Raw genomic sequence first — 21,532 nt, forward strand, 5'->3', positions numbered from 1 at the left:
CACAAAAGTAGCAGATCCACAAGCGTCTCGAGCTTGTCGATCTGATCCGAAATGTATATCCGAAATGTATATAGGGCTGAAGAGGTTTTGTAAATAATCAGTAAGTAACTAGTAACAAAAGTTGTCAAATAATAGTAGCGGAGTAAAAGTACAATATTTGCCTCTGAGATGTAGTGGAGTAGAAGTAAAAGTACAGAAAATTGGAAATACTCCAGTAAAGTACAAATACCTCAATATTGTACTTAAGTACAGTACTTGAGTACATGTATTTAGTTACTTTACACCACTGGAGGTTTCCACCGAGAAGGTGGAACAAAAGGTGTTTCTTTCCCCCCCCCCCCCTCGTCTGATGGATGAGCTGGTAAGCGTTGTAAGCATTCCGCTGGGCACGGGGTGTGTTGCAGGCCTATCAAGCAACTCATCTAGCAAGCCATAGAGAGTCCGGTAAAATATGACTGCTAATAAATTGAGAGGTGTAATGGTGTAAATCACCAGGCTGTAGCCTGTCCCCGCCGGGGGAGCACTATAGTTCCTCCTCCTCCCTCCTCCTCCTCCTCCTCCTCCTCCTGTCTGCTGCTAGCTGACAGAAATACATACCGCTGCACCACGCTCAATGAAGATCCTCTTCAATCACTTTTTTTGTGGGATCCACCTTCCAGTCTTGGAACACGCACACACACACACATGCACGCACGTTTGTATTACTATACCGGTGAGGACTATACGCCTGTCACAATCAGTGGTGGAAAGTAACTAAGTACATGTGCTCAAGTTAAGTATAATTTTCGAGGTGTTTATTTTACTTTGCTGGAGTGTTTCCAGTTTTCAATACTTTTACTTCTACTCCATTACATCTCAGAGGGAAATATTGTACTTTTACTCCACTGCAATTTGAAAAAAAAATATTTTAAAACTTTAGTTACTAGTTACTTTGTAAAACATACATGAACCACTTCAGACCTATATATATACTTTGGCTATATGAAAATAGCAGATCTACAAGCTCACAGTGAGCTTGTAGATCTGCTATTTTCAAAGGATTTTATACATTTGGAAACTTGTGAAATGGGACATTGTGCATAATGAGTACTTTTACTTTTAGCACTTTTATTTTTAGTACTTATGTATGTTTTGATGCCAACACTTTTGTACTTTTACTCAAGTACATTTTGAATACCGGTACTTTTACTTGTAACAGAGTTCTACATTGTGATATTGCTACTTCTACTTATACAAAATGTGAGGTACTTCTTCCCCCTCTCCTCACAATGATTACGTAATTGCCTAATCGCAATTATTTGAGGAATATTTTGCATAATCGTCATAATCGTTGCCATGTTGAAAAATGTTCATGCATTTTCAAATATTTTCTAGAAATAGTGGAAACAGCAGATCTACAAGCTCACATCGCGTCAAGATGCGACACAGTGTGAGCTTGTAGATCAGCTATAAGTAGAAACCTATTCAAATATGTCAGTCATTCCTTTGTATATTTATCTGCACCTGTGCAACTCTAAGAGCCAAACAGACATTTTTATTCATAGTTTTGTTCCTAGTGTTCAACGACAAAAACACAATGAAATCGCTAACCGCAATTATTTGTGACAATGAATGGTCATGTGAAAGAGACAGACCCTGATGACGACCTTCTAGGTCAATACGTGTTGGTCATAATTTGTTACCTTGCTCAAAATAAATCCTATTTCTTTTCACCAAAGACGGAGCCTTGGAATGTGTTTCTTTGCAAGTCTGCAGTCCACACCATTTGGGAGTTAAGCATTACTTCTTTGAAAACCCTTTTTTGTTCATATGTTTCTACCTGTATCACCAAAGAGCACCTATCTATCAGAGCCACTGACTGATCCCTGCAGCACTTCTTTCTTCTCTTTCTAAACTGGTCATGTGAAATATCATAATCGTGACAGCCCTGTAGTGAGGGCATCAACATTTTAGGACGCCGATTTTATGAATGCCATCACAAATGCCATCATGGTAGTTTTTAACTCTATAGCCCTAAAGCTAAACCCTATAGCCGATCTATCAGGTTCACATTGTGAGCTTGTAGATCGGCTATTTTCAGTGTTCTAGGTATAAATTAGGCTCCAGCCCTAACCTCTAAACCTAACATCTAAGTGGGCCTAATCCTGAACCCCAAACTGAATCATTTCCTAATTGTAAGTCTATCTCTAAAATGTTATTTATTTTTCTTGCGAGAAAACGTATGGTAATACACGCACACACGCACACACGCACGCACGTCGCACGCACAAATACACACACACACACACACACACACACACACACACACACACACACACACACACACACACACACACACACACACACACACACACACACACACAGCCTCTCATGCTGCCTCTCATGCTCTCATGCTCTCACACTGAAATGAGACATGTCTCTACTCCTCTTGTCTTGAATTAATCACTTTCAGTATCATATGGCCTTGGGAGATATGGGTTTGTGATTAAAAGCGTACATATCAGGACATCTCAGACATACGTGATCTGATCTCTGAAGAGTTCATCACTGCTCTAAATCAATGCTCATATATCGTTGCTGTCGGGCAGACAACCATATCCATATTTCAACTTTTGATGTTTTTTTTGTCGTTGTGTAAATTAATGCCCCGTTTCATCATACAAGAGTGTCACACAGTCGGGAATAGCCGATCTACAAGCTCGCAACGCTGTAGATCTGCTATTAAATTGTTTACTTAATTATCATGATGAAAAGGAACGGTATGGGACGTATAAGGTTTCCACCTGACAGAAATGATATAACATATTGAACTGACTTCAACCATAATAACAACAATAACATCTGTGCTGATGAAAAGAACAAAACAAAACAAAAATCAATAATATGTGTGCTGTTCCTTCTCTGTTTGTCCACAGTTCTTCATCTTGCTCCTGCTCATCTTCTTCTTGGAGATTCTGTCCATCATGCTCTTCTGTATCTATCAAGACCAGGTAAGACCTCCTGCTTCACTTTAAGATGTTTATCATGAATCCTGGTATGTACCATCATACATCATCAGCATAGCTATGATGTTTAACCTGAATCCTGGTATGTACCATCATACATCATCAGCATAGCTACAGTATGATGTTTAACCTGAATCCTGGTATGTACCATCATACATCATCAGCATAGCTATGATGTTTAACCTGAATCCTGGTATGTACGTCCCATCGTGTATCATCAGCATAGCTATGATGTTTAGCCTGACACTTTATTTGTTCTGGGGTGGGATACGGTGAGGACACTGTAACCTTGTGTCGTAGTTTTCTGCATAGTGCACGATAGTTGTATATGTATACGCATTATCATCTATCTAATCCTGGTATGTACCATTGTGCATCATCAGCATAGCTTTGCTGTTTCGCTATTGTGAGTGGCCAAATAGCATTCGTCACGCCTCCATGTCCAGACATAAGAACTGGCAATTAAGATGCACAAAATAGGGCCCATGTTCTCCAAGACTAATGATTAATGTCCTTCCTGTAATGTATGTACGGAAACATGTTTGGAACTTGTTCAGAGAGGCCAGCCCAGCTCGCAAGGCCATTCATGAGGATGTAATGGTCAATTGTATCGAATGCTTCACTTAAGTCAAGAAGGAAAAAGAACAGACACCTTATTAACATCAGTGCCAAGTCTCAGATCATTAACTATCTTTTAGCGTGAGAGCACTTTCTGTGCTATGATTATCTCTGAAACCTGATTGAAATTTGTAGAGGAGATTGTTCTCAATTAGAAAGTTGTTTATTTGGTGGAAAACAACGTTTTTGAAGTGTGTTGCTTAGAAAGCATTTGTTACGTTTGTTGTTCAAGGGATAATGAACAGTCAGCTTGTCATTATTGAGTCCCAACCCCAGCAGTGTGATTAGCAGTGGTGGAAGAAGTACTGAGATGTTTTACTTGAGTAAAAGTATCACTATCCCTATGTAGAAATACTATGTTACGAAATGTCCTGTATTCAAAATGTACTTGAGTGAAAGCACAAAAGTATTGGCATCAAAATGTACTTAATTAAAGTACAAAAAGTACTCACTATGCAGAATGTCCCCATTTCACAAGTTTTCAAAATGTATACAAATCTTTTGAAAATAGCCTAAAGGATTAACGCATGTTTTAATCAAAATCTACAAAGTACAGTAACTAGTAACTCAAGATTTCAAATAATTGTAGTGGAGTAAAAAACAATATTTTCCTCCGAGATGTAGTGGAGTAGAAGTAAAAGTATTGAAAATTGGAAATACTCAAGTCAAGTAAAAATATCTCTAAACTGTACTGAAGTACAGTACTTGAATACATGTACTTAGTTACTTTCCACCACTGGTGGTTAGACCCTGATGTGAAGCGGAGTGGTCCAATCACCCTGGAGGGCTTTGTTTGTCAATAATGACCAGCTTCACTGTTTCCATTATCCTGCTCATTGCACGGCTACTTAATGAAGACACCGATCATTTGACGCAAAGTAACAACAACGATTGTATTGATTGAATTGCTTACTTACGTAAAGAAAATGATCTTTACCGTAGATTATACCAGGTCTATCCAGTACATTACTTTGGCCTGCAAAAACGTCTGTAGGAAGTGTTGATCACATGTGAATTGATATATATTTATATATATATATTTATATGTATATGTATATTGTCTCTGTCGGGTGGAAACCTCATAGGTCCAAAACTTTAGGTTACTTTTCAGGATTCAAATTCAAAAGTATCAAAAGTAGCAGATCTACAAGCTCGAAACGCGTCGCTTCGCGCCACTTTTCGAGCTTGTAGATCTGCTACTTTTGATGCATTTCTGTGACGCTGTAGTATGAACAAGTAGGGCGGTAATTGAGGGAAACACACACAAACTTTGAATGTGGAGATAAGAGGTTTCTGCCAGATATTTCTCGCCTCAAATCTTTTCAGAAACATTCTTCTTTTCGGTATTTTGAACGAGCGACCGCCCCGCCCCTGTCTATTGAGTTAAATGGACAGGTGGAGCCATCTTGAGAGGTTTTCAGGTATTACTTTCAATGGTGTGACATCGCGTTGTCTTTCTACATACTGTTTCTACATACGTAAACGGTCTGTTTTTCATAGCAACGGTCTGTTCTTCATAGCAGCGGTCTGTTCTTCATAGCAACAGTCTGATCTTCATAGCAACAGTCTGTTCTTCATAGCAACGGTCTGATCTTCATAGCAGCGGTCTGTTCTTCATAGCAACAGTCTGATCTCCATAGCAACGGTCTGATCTTCATGATTTTCATAGCAACGGTCTGTTTTTCTTAGCAGTGATCCGCTATCGAAAAATCACTCAGAACAACACAATCTATCTAATTGTTCTGAACAGCAGTTTAGAAGGCATCAGGAAATACCTCCATTTCAAGGAACGTATTAATAATATTCATGGCCATGTTTGAAATACTGTTAACTTAACGGGTTTAGAAGGAATAGGATCAATACAGAAAGTGGAAGATTTATTTTCTTAAAGCTACAATCCTACAATCCAAAAGTTGATAGTTTGAGATGCTAGAGAATGTTTTCATTGTCGCCTGCAGAGGTGATCTGCACTTTCAGCACAATTTCAGCTCTGTTGGTTGTTAATTTATTTTCTGCAAATTCCTCACATTTAGGGGGAGATGTTTGGCTAAGAAGGTCAGAGACAGAGGCATGGGTTAAACATCTATCAATAGTGAAAAACACTGCAGTATTGTTGAATTACTGTAAGGGAAAAAAGAAGCCCTTTTCACAATGCGTACAGTGTTATTATATATTATATATTATAACATGTACTGTACGGTAGACGTTTCTCCATTTCCTTTCAGCTGATCTACAATACCTCTCCAACTCAGTGATGATGGCAATGTACACACAATTTATTTTCAACCTTGAGTGGAGCCATCATTTTTGGGGGGCATTTTTTCATTTTTTGGTCTAGGGAGGCAACCAATTTAGTCTATAAGAGAGCAGCTCACACTACATGGATCAGCAGAACTCTCAAGCTCAGCAAACTCACTTTCTTTACTCACTTTAACAACTGCTGTTGGACAAATGCACTCTTTTGTATCTGTAGCTACAGAAACCCTAGCATCCCTAATCAGGGGTGAACGTAACTTGGTACAAGCTCACAACGCATCACGTTGCACCACGTTGTGAGCTTGTAGATCAGCTATTTTCGGCAAAGATATATAGTGTAGAGCGAAAACAGGAGGGTATACAGTAAGTACTGTAAGTAAGTCAATTTTATGTATAGGCTACTGTAGTGTAGATCACCTTTCACAGACGATGACAGTCAACCAAGTATAGGGTTAAAGTCAGGGGTCTTCAATGTTTTTCAGGCCAAAGACCCCTTAGCTGAGAGAGAGTTGAAGCAGGGACCCCTCTACATATTGTATAAAATTGTGTCGCAGATTAAACAGCTGCGCGAGGCGTTGTGAGCTTGTAGATTCACTATTTTTGGCTAAAGTTCTCCTCAGAAAATGGATGCTAGGGTTTAAGTGGTTCATGTAAAAAACAGATTAAAAAAAGTTCCTACCACAAAAAGATTTTGCGGTCCCCTGTAGTAACTCAGAGGACCCCCTAGGGGTCCCGAAATCCCTGTTGAAGACCCCTCGTCAATGATTAGAAACAGGGATATGAAACACTGAAGCATTTTGAAAGTTTAATAATGTTGACACTACCAAACCAAAGATATTCCCATGCTGATGAGTGGCTTCAGTTGCTGTCGGGCAGAAACCTCTTACCTCCAATTCATACTTTTTGTTTTTTTCCGCAATTAACGCTGTACTTGATCATACTACAGCGTCACACAAAAAGTATCAAAAGTATCAGATCTACAAGCTCGAAACGTGGCACGGCGCGACACGTTTGGAGCTCGTAAATCTGCTACTTTTGAGAAGAAAAATGGAATCCTGAAAAGTAACAGTTTTGGATATAATGAGGTTTCCAGCGGACAGAGACGTTATGTTGAATCATTTCTAGACTTTCAGATTCATGAATTCCATACAGCCTTCAGAGTCAGCACTGTTGTTAATGTGAATGTTGAAATGTCCCCATTCAACATGATTCTGTCATAATAAGTAAGAGCAGTCGTCAAACTGTGAGAATTGTGGGAGAAATGGTGATGTGTGCCTGGAGGCCTGTATGTGCTTTCAATAAGTACACCTGCTGTAACATATTGAAAAGCATGAGGAACTTAACCCTGGTTGACCTTTTGTAAAAGCTAAACGAAAACTTTTTTCTGGGGAGATAAGTGACGATTCCAACCCCTCTTTTTCCCCTGTCTCACTGACTGACATTCTGTCTCACTGACTGATATCCTGTCTCACTGACTGATATTCTGTCTCACTGACTGATATCCTGTCTCACTGACTGATATCCTGTCTCACTGACTGATATTCTGTCTCACTGACTGATATCCTGTCTCACTGACTGACATTCTGTCTCACTGACTGATATTCTGTCTCACTGACTGATATCCTGACTCATTGACTGACATTCTGTCTCACTGACTGATATTCTGTCTCACTGACTGATATTCTGTCTCACTGACTGATATTCTGTCTCACTGACTGATATCCTGTCTCACTGACTGATATCCTGTCTCACTGACTGATATCCTGTCTCACTGACTGATATTCTGTCTCACTGACTGATATCCTGTCTCACTGACTGATATTCTGTCTCACTGACTGATATCCTGTCTCACTGACTGATATTCTGTCTCACTGACTGATATCCTGTCTCACTGACTGATAATCTGTCTCACTGACTGATATCCTGTCTCACTGACTGATATCCTGTCTCACTGACTGATATCCTGTCTCACTGACTGATATCCTGTCTCACTGACTTATAGAAGCTACATGTATTCTGGATCAGTGGTTTCCAAACTTTTTCATGTCAAGGACCCCCAAAATGATATGTATTTGGCTGCGGACCCCCCATCTCAAAAATATTTTTTTGCCAGGAATTTAAACAAAATAGCAGATATACAAGCTCATAGTGCGGCCACACTATGAGCTTGAAGTATATTTTTTAAATCAATCAAGTCAAATCATGTAGATCTTGGGAGGCAACATTGTGCAGGCTCCAATGTGGATCTCACACTTCATGTGATAATCAGTCATCATGTGACATCAGTCTCAGTCATCTACAGCAGTGGTTTTCAACCAGTGGTCCGGGGACCACCAGTGGTCCTTGAGGGAGTTCCAGGGGGTCCCCAGCTAAATGATAGATAGGAACCAAATGGACCCTTATGGGTCTGTAACTCTGAGAGTGTACAAATGGACCCTTATGGGTCTGTAACTCTGAGAGTGTAACGAATGGAACCAAATGGACCCGTTAGGGTCCATTTGGTTCCATTCGTTACACTCTCAGAGTTAAATTAACATTGATTTTATAATAAAAATGGGGGTCCAAGTGATAGAAATGCCATTAAATGGGGGTCTGTAGCCTAATGCATGTCAAACTGGGGGTCCTTGAAATTGAAATGGTTGACAATCACTGCTAGAGCCGTAAAAATCGTCTCTTCTTGGGGGTCCCTGGCATAACTTTTCAAATGGGGGTCCCTGGGCTAATGTGTGTCAATTTGGGGGTCCTTGACGCAAAAAAAGGTTGAAAACCACTGATCTACAGTATGACATATCTATGACGTATGACCAGGGGTGTTTTGTTTTTACTGAGAGAAAACATGTTTGTATAGGAAATGACTAGTTTTTAGCTTAGTTTTTAGCTTAGTTTCAGTCTTTTTAAACTAATACAAATAATTAAAGGGATGCCTTGAATTACAGAGCTGAACCTAAAAGTTTGCTTTGAACACTTATCTTTCTCTTCTTTGACGGTGGCTGAGGCATTGTTGCTTGCAGATACGATACTGGCAGCAGCCGCTGCTGAATCCAAAATGCTGTGTTGCTTACCGTGTGTGTGAGGAGTGAGGATGTATTTGCACACTGACTTATAAAGCTTTTATGCAAAGTAACCATTGGTACATGGCTGTGGCTCATGAATCGATGGGGGACGCGTTCTAGCGTGCACGCACGTGGACATCCGTGCCGTACCGTACCTGTTCGTGCGCGTGAAAAAAAAGTAATGACATTTATATCACAAAGTATAAAACTAATGTGAAATTCAAATGAGTTGAGGTACTTCTGTGGCCTAACTGGCAGCATGCATACAAAGTGCCTGGCAGTTGGCAAGATTGCTACGGACGCACGCACGCACGCAGGCACGCACGCACGCACGCACGCACGCACGCACGCACGCAGGCACGCACGCACGCACGCACGCACGCACACACACACACACACACACACACACACACACACACACACACACACACACACACACACACACACACACACACACACACACACACACAGAGAGGGCTAGCCTCTAGTGTCACCGTAATCATGTAAATATTTAGCCTTGGCAGAGCCGTTTTTTTTCTTTCGTCTTTTTTTACTCGCGTCTTTTTTCGCCCCCTTTCCTGTATCATGCTTAGGGCCCCTGTGGAGTCTAAACCGGCACTGAGCCTTGGTCAACTATAAGGTTGTGGATTTAAAATGTTTGCTAGAGATCTAACATGGAACAGAATAACTACAGGTTGATAGTACTTATGTAGCTGTGGGTGTAAAGCATAGAGTTAGATGCTGGCTGACAGGGAAGAGACATCAGGGTAGAGAGAGTTGCAGTACAAGCTGAAGGCAGCGGCAGACGGCGAAAATCACTCAAGCTGGGAGTTGATAAATATCTTTTACTTCACATCACTCTGTCATCTCTTCAGGAGTGCACCACACGCATACACACACGCACACAATCTCTCACACACACACACACACACACACACACACACACACACACACACACACACACACACACACACAATGATTTGGTGTTCTGTTACTTTCACTTCACCGCACGCAGTAGGCTGCCTGGTCGATGCTTGATGGCTGTCAGTTTCACGTCAAACAGTGGAGTACTTCACACACGCACGCACACACGCACGCACACACACACGCACACGCACACGCACACGCACACACACACAGCTGGCAGGCAGACACTCAAATGAGAAATGTTTCTGATTATTTAAACCATGGGGGGGACCTTTTCTGACACATGATCACTGGGAGTGATCACCAGACAGACAGTGAGGACCTCCACTGCTTTTACCTCTCCTTATAGGCTGCTAATTTCAATTAGAAAAGAATAGAATAACACAGAATGAGACAATCATTTATTATGAATAATAAAGGTAAGGTATAATATAAATTCATGTGAACGCAGAACGTCATTTTTTTGCTATTTTCACACGACACGTCAAAGTATAAAATATGACTTCATTGGTTATTCAGACTAATAGATTTAGTTAATTATAAAAAAGAATGTTCAGCGTTGATTCATTGATTTATGGCGGGGACTGTTGCCAGATGTGAGTGGATGCAGTGGTGGAAAAAGTACTGACATTAAGTAAAAGTATCAATACTGAAATGTAGAAATACTGTTACAAGTAAAAGTCTGGAATTCAAAATTTACTTGAGTAAAAGTACAAAGGTATTGGTATCAAAATGTACTTAAAATACCACAAGTAGAAAGTATTCATTATACAGAATGTCCCCATTTCACAAGTTTTCAAATGTATAAAAATCTTTTGAATATAGCCAAGCTTGTAGATCGGCTATTTTCAAATGGCCGAAATGTATAGGGATGAAGTGGTTAATGTATGTTTTGTAATAATAATCAAAATCTGCAAAGTAACTAGTAACTAAAGTTGTCAAAAAATTGTAGTGGAGTAAAAGTACAATATTTTTTGCAGCTCCATCCACTCCTTGTTTAACTTATAACTGAAAAGGGCTGTATCTCACTTCCTAAGCACTTTTTTTTTTTACTTTGAAAAAACTAAACAGAATTGCTGGCACAGTATGAACATATATTTTTTATTTCATTGGCACTGAGAGAGTTAATATGATTTCATGAATTGGACATCAGACATTCAATGGCAAGCCACGCCTTTATTAGATCCTGTGTTGTTTTAAAGTGGCAAGGATATCAATGTCTTCCTCTTCTTTCTCAGCTTTTGTCTGGCTTCACAGTCTCGACCATCAGCTCTCGGGCAGAGGATGAGTGCACTACCTCAAAGTTCTCATCATCTTCATCTTCTTCATCACTCTCCTCCTCTGCCTCTTTCAGCCACTTGACGAACGGGGCGGCTTTGGCATGTATCTCTTTGGATAGTTCCATAGAGACATATTCCTTAGAAACCTTCTCTGCCCAGGTGATTATGACATCCTCTTGCAGCAGGTCTGCATCGTACAGGTCTTTGAGTATGTTGGGAACTCGTGGGAGCAGCTGAGCCCGGTGCAGCTTCACCAGGCATTCAAACCCTCCCAGCAGAGATTTCTGGGCCTTCTTGTCATCACAGAATTGCAAAAAGTGGCGCTTGTACTTCTTGATCTGGTCCCTGATGTTCTCATTGAAGAGAAGCTCACTGAGGATGAGAGGTCCCATGGCCTTCACGTCTAGACGCTCTGCCTCAGCCAAGATCGCGTTATCAGCAGCATCTATAGTTCCACTCTCCTTCTTTTGTTTGACAAAACTGTAGAACACTAGAAGTTCGGGCCGCTACGCGGCCCGAACGTCTAGCGTGACGCGTCGTTCACTTTGCAGTGCCACCTTACAGGCACCTCACAGTGTGAGAGAGAGTTTTGTGCTCTCCTAAATCCACGGCAGGCTTTGAAAGTACCCACTTCAGAAAGAGGTGACGTGCATCACCTCTCCAATGACCAAAACCCACTTTGTGATTACTCAGACCTGGTATGGCAGACCTGTGGGGAGTGTGCAGTGGTGTACAATGTGAAAAGATAGTTGAAATCGCAGGAGATGAAGTTAGCAGTTTATTTGTGTAAAGGGTGGATAAGAATGAAATGGTGTGAAAGACAGTGGCGACGTCGTCAGGTCCACAGGTTGTCATGGCAGAGCCTGCAGAATGGGAGAAAAGGAGAAGGCAGGAGTCAAGCAGACAATGTGAGACGTCCACCATGGATTATGTGATAGTGAAGGCAGTGATTTTTGTGTGAAGTTGTAGGCATTGTTGGTTATGTTTAGCAATGAGAAATGACACATGGAAGAATGCAACAGCCTTACCTCAGTGGGGAAGAAGCACTTTTGTGAAAACCACGTTTTCCGTGACGTTTTCAGTGTGGTTTTCCTGCTGGTGTATGGCATACTTTAGGCGTGCTGGGTCACCCGTTCTTGAGCTGGCAACATATAGTTGTCCGTGAGTGAAGACAGGGGATCGAAGCCAGACCCCAACTGTTGTAAGTGTCTGGCCTTGTGATTTGTTGATGGTGGTGGCGAAAGCAGTGCGGACTGGAAACTGTCGCCTGGCCCAGTCAAAAGTGAAAAGTCCAGCATCTGGGATGATGACTTGAATGATGCAGATTTATGCAGGCTGCATATTCTGCTTAAAGAAGAAACAAACAAAAAGCGACAGAGATATATGCCATATATGGGCATAAAAGGACACATACAAACAGATACATAGATCCCCATATATGGGCATGAAAGGGAAACAGACAGACAGATCCAGAGATCTCCATAATAAAGTCAAAACGGGTCCAATGTGATGTCACACTGGCGTTGTGTCCATATTCGGGACGACCGTCTCATCGTCATCGTCGACGTTTTCAGTGTGGTTTTCCTACTGGTGTATGGCATACTTTAGGCGTGCTGGGTCACCCGTTCTTGAGCTGGCAACATATAGTTGTCCGTGAGTGAAGACAGGGGATCGAAGCCAGACCCCAACTGTTGTAAGTGTCTGGCCTTGTGATTTGTTGATGGTGGTGGCGAAAGCAGTGCGGACTGGAAACTGTCGCCTGGCCCAGTCAAAAGTGAAAAGTCCAGCATCTGGGATGATGACTTGAATGATGCAGATTTATGCAGGCTGCATATTCTGCTTAAAGAAGAAACAAACAAAAAGCGACAGAGATATATGCCATATATGGGCATAAAAGGACACATACAAACAGATACATAGATCCCCATATATGGGCATGAAAGGGAAACAGACAGACAGATCCAGAGATCTCCATAATAAAGTCAAAACGGGTCCAATGTGATGTCACACTGGCGTTGTGTCCATATTCGGGACGACCGTCTCATCGTCATCGTCGTCTTGGTAACAGGTTGGTTTGTTGTGATGATGTAGTGTAAAGTTTCTAAAAAGGACACATACAAACAGATACATAGATCCCCATATATGGGCATGAAAGGGAAACAGACAGACAGATCCAGAGATCTCCATAATAAAGTCAAAACGGGTCCAATGTGATGTCACACTGGCGTTGTGTCCATATTCGGGACGACCGTCTCATCGTCATCGTCGTCTTGGTAACAGGTTGGTTTGTTGTGATGATGTAGTGTAAAGTTTCAGACAGACAGTAAGAGTGATGCAGTGTTGCATCACTCTTGCCAGATTGCAACGTACATACATACATACATACAACGGACAACCGACGTGGCGCAGGATTCAAATTGTAAGGTAGAAGTTGACCCTCTCCTCCTCACTGAGGGTGACGTTTTTGGCATGGTCACTTATTTCCTCTGTCTGTCTTCTCTGTGCCTCCTCTGTTGTCTCCTCCAACCAGTTTTCATCGTAGTCATCATCACCATCCCCAGCCTCTGGAGCGTCAATGTCACTTTGGTTCTCTGCCTCTGCGCTATCAGAACCGTTCTTCTTGTCCTTCTTGCGGTTCCTCTTCTTCTCCTTCTGGACAGAAGTGGATCCACTGTCAGCTTTCTTTGGAGGGTTTTTGAGGATGAATTTGCAGAGTTTGTGGCTGGTGTCGACCACGCCACAATATCCACAAGCCCTACAGTAGTTGCCGATGGTTCGTTTCTTGGGGTTGACATGCAGGTCAGTTTCAGGGTTGCCACACTTAGGGCACAACACGAATTTTCTGATGAACCCATCAAGCACGTCCTGTAACTTGTTGGCCTGGTGGAAGCCATTGACAATGTAGCGCTCCGTCTTCGTGTCACACTGGATTAGAGCACCGAGTTCACAAGAAAAGAACTTGGCTAGGTATGTTGGAGGCCTTTTCAATTCCTTTGCAACATCAACCATGTTGACAATGACCGTCTTGATTCCATTCCCGTTGCCTTCAACCTTGACAATCAGAGGGGGCATCTGGTGGCGGTAGTATGAGTCTGGCCGGTAGCTGCGAGACACGCTGCGATTGACGTTGATAGACATGCTTTTTGGCCGATGTTAAGCACCATCAATAACAAACTCAGATCTCAAAAGACGCTTTCGGTGGATTCTCTGTCTGGAAATGAGATGACATAAATGACACAAAGTGGTTGTGGTCATCATCCAAATAAACGTGTTAACCAGATCCAAAGCCACTGTGAGAATATGCTTTAGGCTGTGGGAATCAACTATTACTGGATTCTCTTCGATGCTTCTCTCTCTGTAAGGAGTTAGTCTCTCTGGGTCGCTGCTGGAACTGCTCTCAATCAATGCACATCGAGCCCTTATATACTTGTCGGCTGCGGTCCTAATGTCACTACGATGACGTCAGGTAGTGTCAGGCATCTCCATATATGGAGCGGACTATTTCCGCTATGCCCAAATCTGGGACTATGACATCAGCCCTAGACGTTTCGGCTATCTCCATACATGGAGTTCCGGGACGGGGTCTCTGATGTCAGAGCTAAGGTATGCCAGGTATCTCCAGGTATGCAGTGAGTGTAATGTCCGGAAACTATTTAGAATAGCCTACCTTTGTAATCGATTCAGCATTTAAATTGGGGAACCAGAACAAAGCGGCTCCGCAAAACTGGAAGCAGCAAAAACCGGAAGCCGGAAGCCTTTTATTATTTTTTTTACCTCTGAGATGTAATGGAGTAGAAGTAAAAGGTACTGCAAATTGGAAATATTCCAGTAACGTAAAAAATACCTCAAAATTGTGCTTGAGTAAATGTTCTTAGTGACTTTACACCACTGAGTGGATGTGACATCCAGGCTCCTCCGTGTTGCTTGTTGCTTTGAACACTGGCCTGACTCCGTGAGACCAAATCAGCTTACCATGCCACCGGGGAAATCCCCGCTTTTCCCAATGGCAGGTCCACACCTGCAGGCACTGTGTTGTTTATCCTGTTGATTCTGTTCAAAGCTTACAGTAATCTACCTCCATACTGTCTTCACAAGCTGTTTGAGATCAAAGAGACCCAATATGGACTTATAGAAACACAGGCATGTTTGAAACAACATGAGCAAGAACACATACCAGACAACATTGTGCATCTGTGAAAGGGGTACGTTTGTTGTTTGAGTTGTGAAAAAGAATTAAGGATGTGTAGTTCGATTTATGTGTTATTTTTTTATTTTTTTAATCAAGACTATAAATAAGTATAGAGTGGTGTTATGATCATGTATTATTATTATTATTATTATTACTAGACCATACCCGTCGAGGGATATGAGCACCCAAAGTATGTGTAGTTTGGGTTATGCGCTGTGCACAGACAGTACATCAGGGATAAAAAGTGACTTAGTACTTGGTACCTGCAACAGTTCCAACACGCACGCACGCACGCACGCACGCACGCACGCACGCACGCACGCACGCACGCACGCACGCACGCACGCACGCACGCACGCACGCACGCACACACACACACACACACACACACACACACACACGCGCGTGTCATGGTCCACTTGTTTCACGGATGTGGCAACACCGGCGCTTGTTTCACACACATGATTTGGCAACCCGGGAGCCAGCGACCCCCCCCCCCCCCCACACACACACACACACACACACACACACACACACACACACACACACACACACTCACACACACACACACACACACACACACGAAAACTCCGGCCGTAATTCTTTTACATAAAAGCGCTAATATATACAGCTGACATTTGGGGAAAGTGAAAAACGGGCTCCGGTGTTCCGTGCACATGGTAATGGTCAATGGCTGTGTGCAAATGCAGACCAATTGCTTCAGCCTCTGGGGAGAACCGGCCAGAAGAGATTTGGGCACGCACGCACACACGCACAGAGCTTTGTTTAATTATTGGATGATATAATATATTATGGATCATGAAGCAAAACGTAAAAAGAAGAAGAAAAATCATATATAACAATACGTGTGATCATGTATTACTATTATGATTATTATACTATGGATTATGAAACAAAAAAACATGTATTCTTATTATATAAATATACTATGAATTATGATGCAGTTTTTCTCTCTTTTTTTTTTTACTTCTCCTGTTTTTCTTTTTTGAGACTTAAATTGTTTTCTTTAATTTGTCATGTATGTACTTTATGTGGAAAGGGTAGCCAGAATAAGTTAATTATAGCCTAGTTTCAGCCTATACCTTTTTTGGTCATAACTATGTAATATTTATATGTATTATATATATTTATTTTAGTTTTTATGTGCATGGAGTATATTGTTTACATAGTGAACTGATGACCAGAATATAACATTGCAAAGTGGAGTGAAGTTTAGTCTTTCACTAGTAGTCACTCACAACAAGAAGGGAAGCATTACAGGGCAATGAAATATGAAATATAGGACCTGTGGTGACAGGGAGCCATGCAGCACCATTTATCCTGCTGGGTCTGATTATATTACTGCTGCAGGGACCCGGGAAATATCAGTTGTTGTGTGTTGTTTTAGCAGTGCTATCAACCAGTGATGGAAAAAGTACTGCATTTTTTTACTCAAGTAAAAGTATCAATACTGCCATGTAGAAATACTCTGTTACAAGTAAAAGTCCGGAATTCAAAATTTACTTGAGTAAAAGTACAAAAGTATTGGTATCAAAATGTACTTAAAGTACCAAAAGTAGAAAGTACTCATTATGCAGAATGACAATGTCAAGTTTTGGGGAGAGGAGAGTGGCTCGGGGATTTCTGAAAAACATGTTGCTATAATAGCTAAAGTCTAAAATGACACATTTTTCACGTTTCTGTGTTTTAATGGGTTTTAAATGACAGAGCAGAAACAGAAGATAGTCCCTGAGTATTTTCACTCTGAACTTGTTTGGATGTTTGGATGTTTTCCATCAGCTTTTGAAGAGGCGTCTGTGTTCCCAGAACAGACTCAGATGGTCATCTTGTTATGGAAACATAGCGTACATTGATACAATGTCATAATCATCGGTGTGGCTTTGAGGCCGGCAGCACAGGACAAAGGAAGGTACGATGCGGTCGTAAACAGGAGCAATGAAAGGCTTTGAATGTGCACCGGAAGGATATATTTAGCCAAGCACATCTCAGGGAGAGAGATGGATGACAGGATATACTGACCACGGGTCAGCCCGACCTTTAGGGCTATAAGGAACTGGCAGGGAAAATATAGGACATTCTCCTTATAGTCCAGGCAAACTAGCGTTTCACATCAAAGTCATTGTTTTCTTCACAGCCCACTTCTATGAAGTCACCATGAACAACATACTAAAAGTCCTAAGAAAGCCTAGTTGCGGAAGTATTTTTAATTGGCATCAATCCAAGATGTCCACTGTCGTGGAATTCTGGATCAATCAGCAATCGATAAGGCACATAGGAGTCGAGGCAATATTCTATAGGTGGTGGTGGTTACCAATATTGTCAAAAAGCCATACAAAATTAGGGTGAGTCAATGTCAATTAAACATAATTTCCGCAACTAGGATTTCTTAGGACTTTTGGTATGTTGCTCTGGACACGTCATAGAAATTATGTATGGCGGAAATAATTCTGCTCTACTGCTCTTCAAATATCTTTGTTGAGCATAGCCGATCTGCAAGCTCACAGCGTTGTGTATCGGCTCTTTTCATCCAATTATTATGAAATGCTCAGAATATAGGGACGCCCTGGCGTTCATTATGGCTTTAAGAGATCAAACCTATTCTTCCTCAGTATAGCAGCGTTGGTGACGGCCGCTGTTTCTGATTATTAATTGGTTGAGTGGGCACGTTTTTCAGCAATGTGGAGGGGGGGGGGGGGGGGGTCTTCACATAAGTGCTTATTGTGCCTCTTCATGTTCCCGCTGAAAACATGTCCACTAAATACTGTGCCTTGAATAACTTGTTTAGTGGAAGAGTGCTTGAGCATCACTTGTGTTTTTTGTTTACCGTCTGCATATCTATGAGCGGAGGCTTTGAGGATGCAGGGGTAAAAAATACCTACTGTCATCACTTTCCACTGGCTTCATAAATCTCTATTTATTTCAGCTCATCCATTTTGGATGCTTTTTTCCTCGGTAAACAGGGAGACAGACCGTCCTTTAACCCTTTAAGGCCGGGAAGGGAACGCATGTGTGTCATTTTAAGATTTATTTGGCTATTCAAAAATAGCAGATATACAAGCTCATAGTGCGACACCGACAAACTCTATGAGCTTGTAGATCTGCTATTTTTTTGGAAAAATCGTGAAAATGTGTACACATTTTTTATTTACATTTTTAACTCAAATCTTTGCTTCTGGGGGTCCCTGGAACAAAATATTTTTAGATTTTAGATGTAAATCCCCAGAAGCAAAGATTTGAGTTAAAAACCTTCGCTTTTAAAAAGTATATATATATATTCAAACTAAAGATTTGCACACATTTTCACGATTAAAAAAATTAAATAGCAGATCTACAAGCTCATAGCGCGGCACTCGGTGCCGCGCTATGAGCTTGTATATCTGCTGTTTTTGAATAGCCCCACGAAATCTTAAAATGACACACAGATGCGTTCCCGGTCTTAAAGGGTTAAAGTCGTGCAGAGCTGAGGTGTGAATATATAGTTGAGATGCATGGTTCCTCCTCGTCGCCATATGGAGAATACAGTACAGCACAGTCGTTCTCACTTGAACTTCACCTTTGACCAACCAAATGTTGGATATGTGTTTTGAAGATCTTTTTGGCAGTTATTTTGTCTCTCTTCTATTTAGTTGTTATGACAACACGATTCCTCATGTATTCATGGTTCCTTGTCACCGCTGCCTGCTTACAGTGGGTCTTATAGGGAGAGCACAGACACGCGCATGTCAAAGGTCGCTTCTTTCACCCAATGGTGTAGTAATGTACTTAAGTAAAGTTTTTAGGTGTTACTTTATAGTATTTCCAATTGTCCGTACTTTTACTTTTACTCCACTACATCTCAGAGGCAAATATTGTACTTTTACTCCACAACAATTATTTGAAAACTTTAGTTACTAGTTACTTTGTAGATTTGTATTATTATTACACCATTAACCACTTCAGCCCTACAGTATATGCATTTCAGCCATTTGAAAATAGCAGGTCTACAAGCTCACAATGTGTTGCGATGCGACACATTGTGAGCTTGTAGATCGGCTATCTATCTATCTATCTATCTATCTATCTATCTATCTATCTATCTATCTATATATACATTTCTAAACCCAAAACCCCCCAAAAAAACCTGCCACTGTGTGGGACTAAACACAAAAACAACATATCAATGTCACTAACAAGACACGCCACAACGTGCAGAATTACTACGCGCAGTCTGTAGGCCACTTCATACTGCTCAGCACACATCTGCCCCCTCGCAGCATAATTAATTGCGGCCAACACAAACTCACAACATTACAGTCGGCCATGTTGTTCCTTAGCGTCATCGCCGACCACCGCCCAACGAGACCCAAGTGAGGTCAGACAACACACTCCATATTTGGGCATAGCTCCATTGGGAACATCTCCTATTATGGCTTTATATAACCGCCCAACGAGACCCAAGTGAGGTCAGACAACACACTCCATATTTGGGCATAGCTCCATTGGGAACATCTCCTATTATGGCTTTATATATTATAGAGACCAACAAACACAAAGCACCGCGCAGCGGCTAGGGGGGAGGGGCGCGCAGCGCCCCGACCCTCTATTTTCTACATTGCAGTATTGATACTTTTACTTAAGTAAACACATTTAGTACTTTTCCCACCTCTGTTTTCACCGTGACAGTGAGGAGTTTTATAAAATAGAGGTTCACACCTACACGTCGCACCGCCGACCCGACCAACATGACTGAGTCATAGTGTTGGGGGCTTTGTCGTTGTACCCATCTACATGTGTCCGTGTTGTTCCCATACTGTATATGGAGATAATAATAATAATAATGTCATATGCCCATATATTGGCATTCCCATGTATGCGGTTCTGGACAACTGCATATATCGTCTCTGTCGGGTGTCTATACTACTTTTCCGGATTCAAATGAAAAAGTAACAAAAGTAGCAGATCTACAAGCTCAAAACTTAGCTGCATGGAGAACTCCTTATATGGTTATGGCTGAGTCAAAATGGTGACATAAGCGTGATGACGTGGTCCGATTCCAAGCTAATAGAAACTGCACAATATCTCTTCCTGGAAAGTTTGCATGCTATAATAGAAGCCATTGTTCTCACATTAATACAAAAAAAATCACACCCAGTGTGAAGTGGGCGGTGTGGTCACAGTGGTCATCACAGTGATGGAAGTGATTCACTTAAAGGGTCTACACCATGAATTTTAACTTTTTCTTCATTTTTGTGTGTTTTGGTCTCCCCCACCTCTCTTCTGTTCCAACAAATACCCGACTTCGAGCATGCAGGCTTTCATAGGCTATCTGTGGTTTTTATGTAAATTGGTCTGAAAACAGTCCGTCAGATTTGTTCCCCCACCCTACGTCACGTCTGGGAACAATTCCTCCCGTTTTTCAGTTCTAACCAAAAAAAAAAATCCCCCCAAAAAAAAAACATTTTTTTTTTTCATTTTTTTTTTTTTTTTCATTTTTTCTTATTTTTTTTTTTTACTTTTTCCACACAGAACCAGGACATAACATGCATACAAACTGGCTCCATAGCGCCCCGTGCCAAACAGGACAATGTGGTATTGCAGGTGAAAGTGCTTTATAAGCCAGAGAGAAGTTAGTTGGAATGAGTATATCTGAGGCTTGATTTAGGCTCAAACCTTTTGAAAAACGTTTGAGGGACATAAACAATATGATATCAAATATTATTATTATTTTTTAAATTCATGGTGTAGCTCCTTTAAAAAAAAACATAAAAGTGTTTTTTTTTTAAGTGCATAGTCCTATTTATAGGGCTATGCACATGTGTCATGTGTTTCTAGCCAATCACAGTCCTGAATAGAGTCATGGTGGCCAATCACGGTGCAGGGTTAGGGGGGTACAATGGTGGCCAATCACAGCGCAGGGTTGGGGGGGGTGCAATTGGGTCGATGTCCAAACCTCACATATAGGGGCGGTTGCACCGCCCAAAAATTGAAATGACCAAACCTGCCTTCCAATGATGTCACTGGTAGGCACGAGTTTCTGAACTGTCCACAATATGCCCTCCTCTGAGACACAGAGTGAGTAGACAAAAATGGTACCCCATATAATGAGCATTAGTGAGGACCAATTATATATATATATGACCAATTAAATTCACCCGTTTATATGAAAATGGGTGAAGTCGTCCTTTACGTGGAGTACTAGAGGTA

At 41.5% G+C, this 21,532-nt stretch overlaps 2 protein-coding genes across 3 annotated transcripts in view; one reads left to right on the plus strand and one right to left on the minus strand.

Moving 5' to 3' along the window:
- The window catches only part of tspan4a (tetraspanin 4a), a gene marked incomplete at its 5' end in the record, with an annotated part of 357,455 nt that overhangs the window by 265,306 nt on the left and 70,617 nt on the right, over positions 1 to 21,532 (plus strand). Inside the window, one exon of the mRNA XM_084059289.1 lies at positions 2,916 to 2,990. Within this exon, the coding sequence (XP_083915415.1) occupies positions 2,916 to 2,990 (75 nt within the window). The remainder of the gene's footprint in view (positions 1 to 2,915; positions 2,991 to 21,532) is intronic.
- Positions 11,094 to 14,277, minus strand: LOC311052516 (eukaryotic translation initiation factor 5-like; the record flags this gene model as incomplete). Of its 2 annotated transcripts, none has more annotated exons than XM_084067499.1 (2): positions 11,094 to 11,645; positions 13,576 to 14,277. In XM_084067499.1, the coding sequence occupies 2 exons, from the start codon at positions 14,275 to 14,277 to the stop codon at positions 11,094 to 11,096; spliced, it is 1,254 nt and encodes a 417-aa protein (XP_083923625.1). The 2 variants fall into 2 exon arrangements, with proteins under 2 accessions (XP_083923625.1, XP_083923626.1); XM_084067500.1 differs by having other exon boundaries at positions 11,094 to 11,629; positions 13,569 to 14,277.

Source organism: Gymnoscopelus microlampas (assembly GCF_963454915.1).
Source record: "Gymnoscopelus microlampas genome assembly, chromosome: 1".
Lineage (NCBI taxonomy): Eukaryota > Metazoa > Chordata > Actinopteri > Myctophiformes > Myctophidae > Gymnoscopelus > Gymnoscopelus microlampas.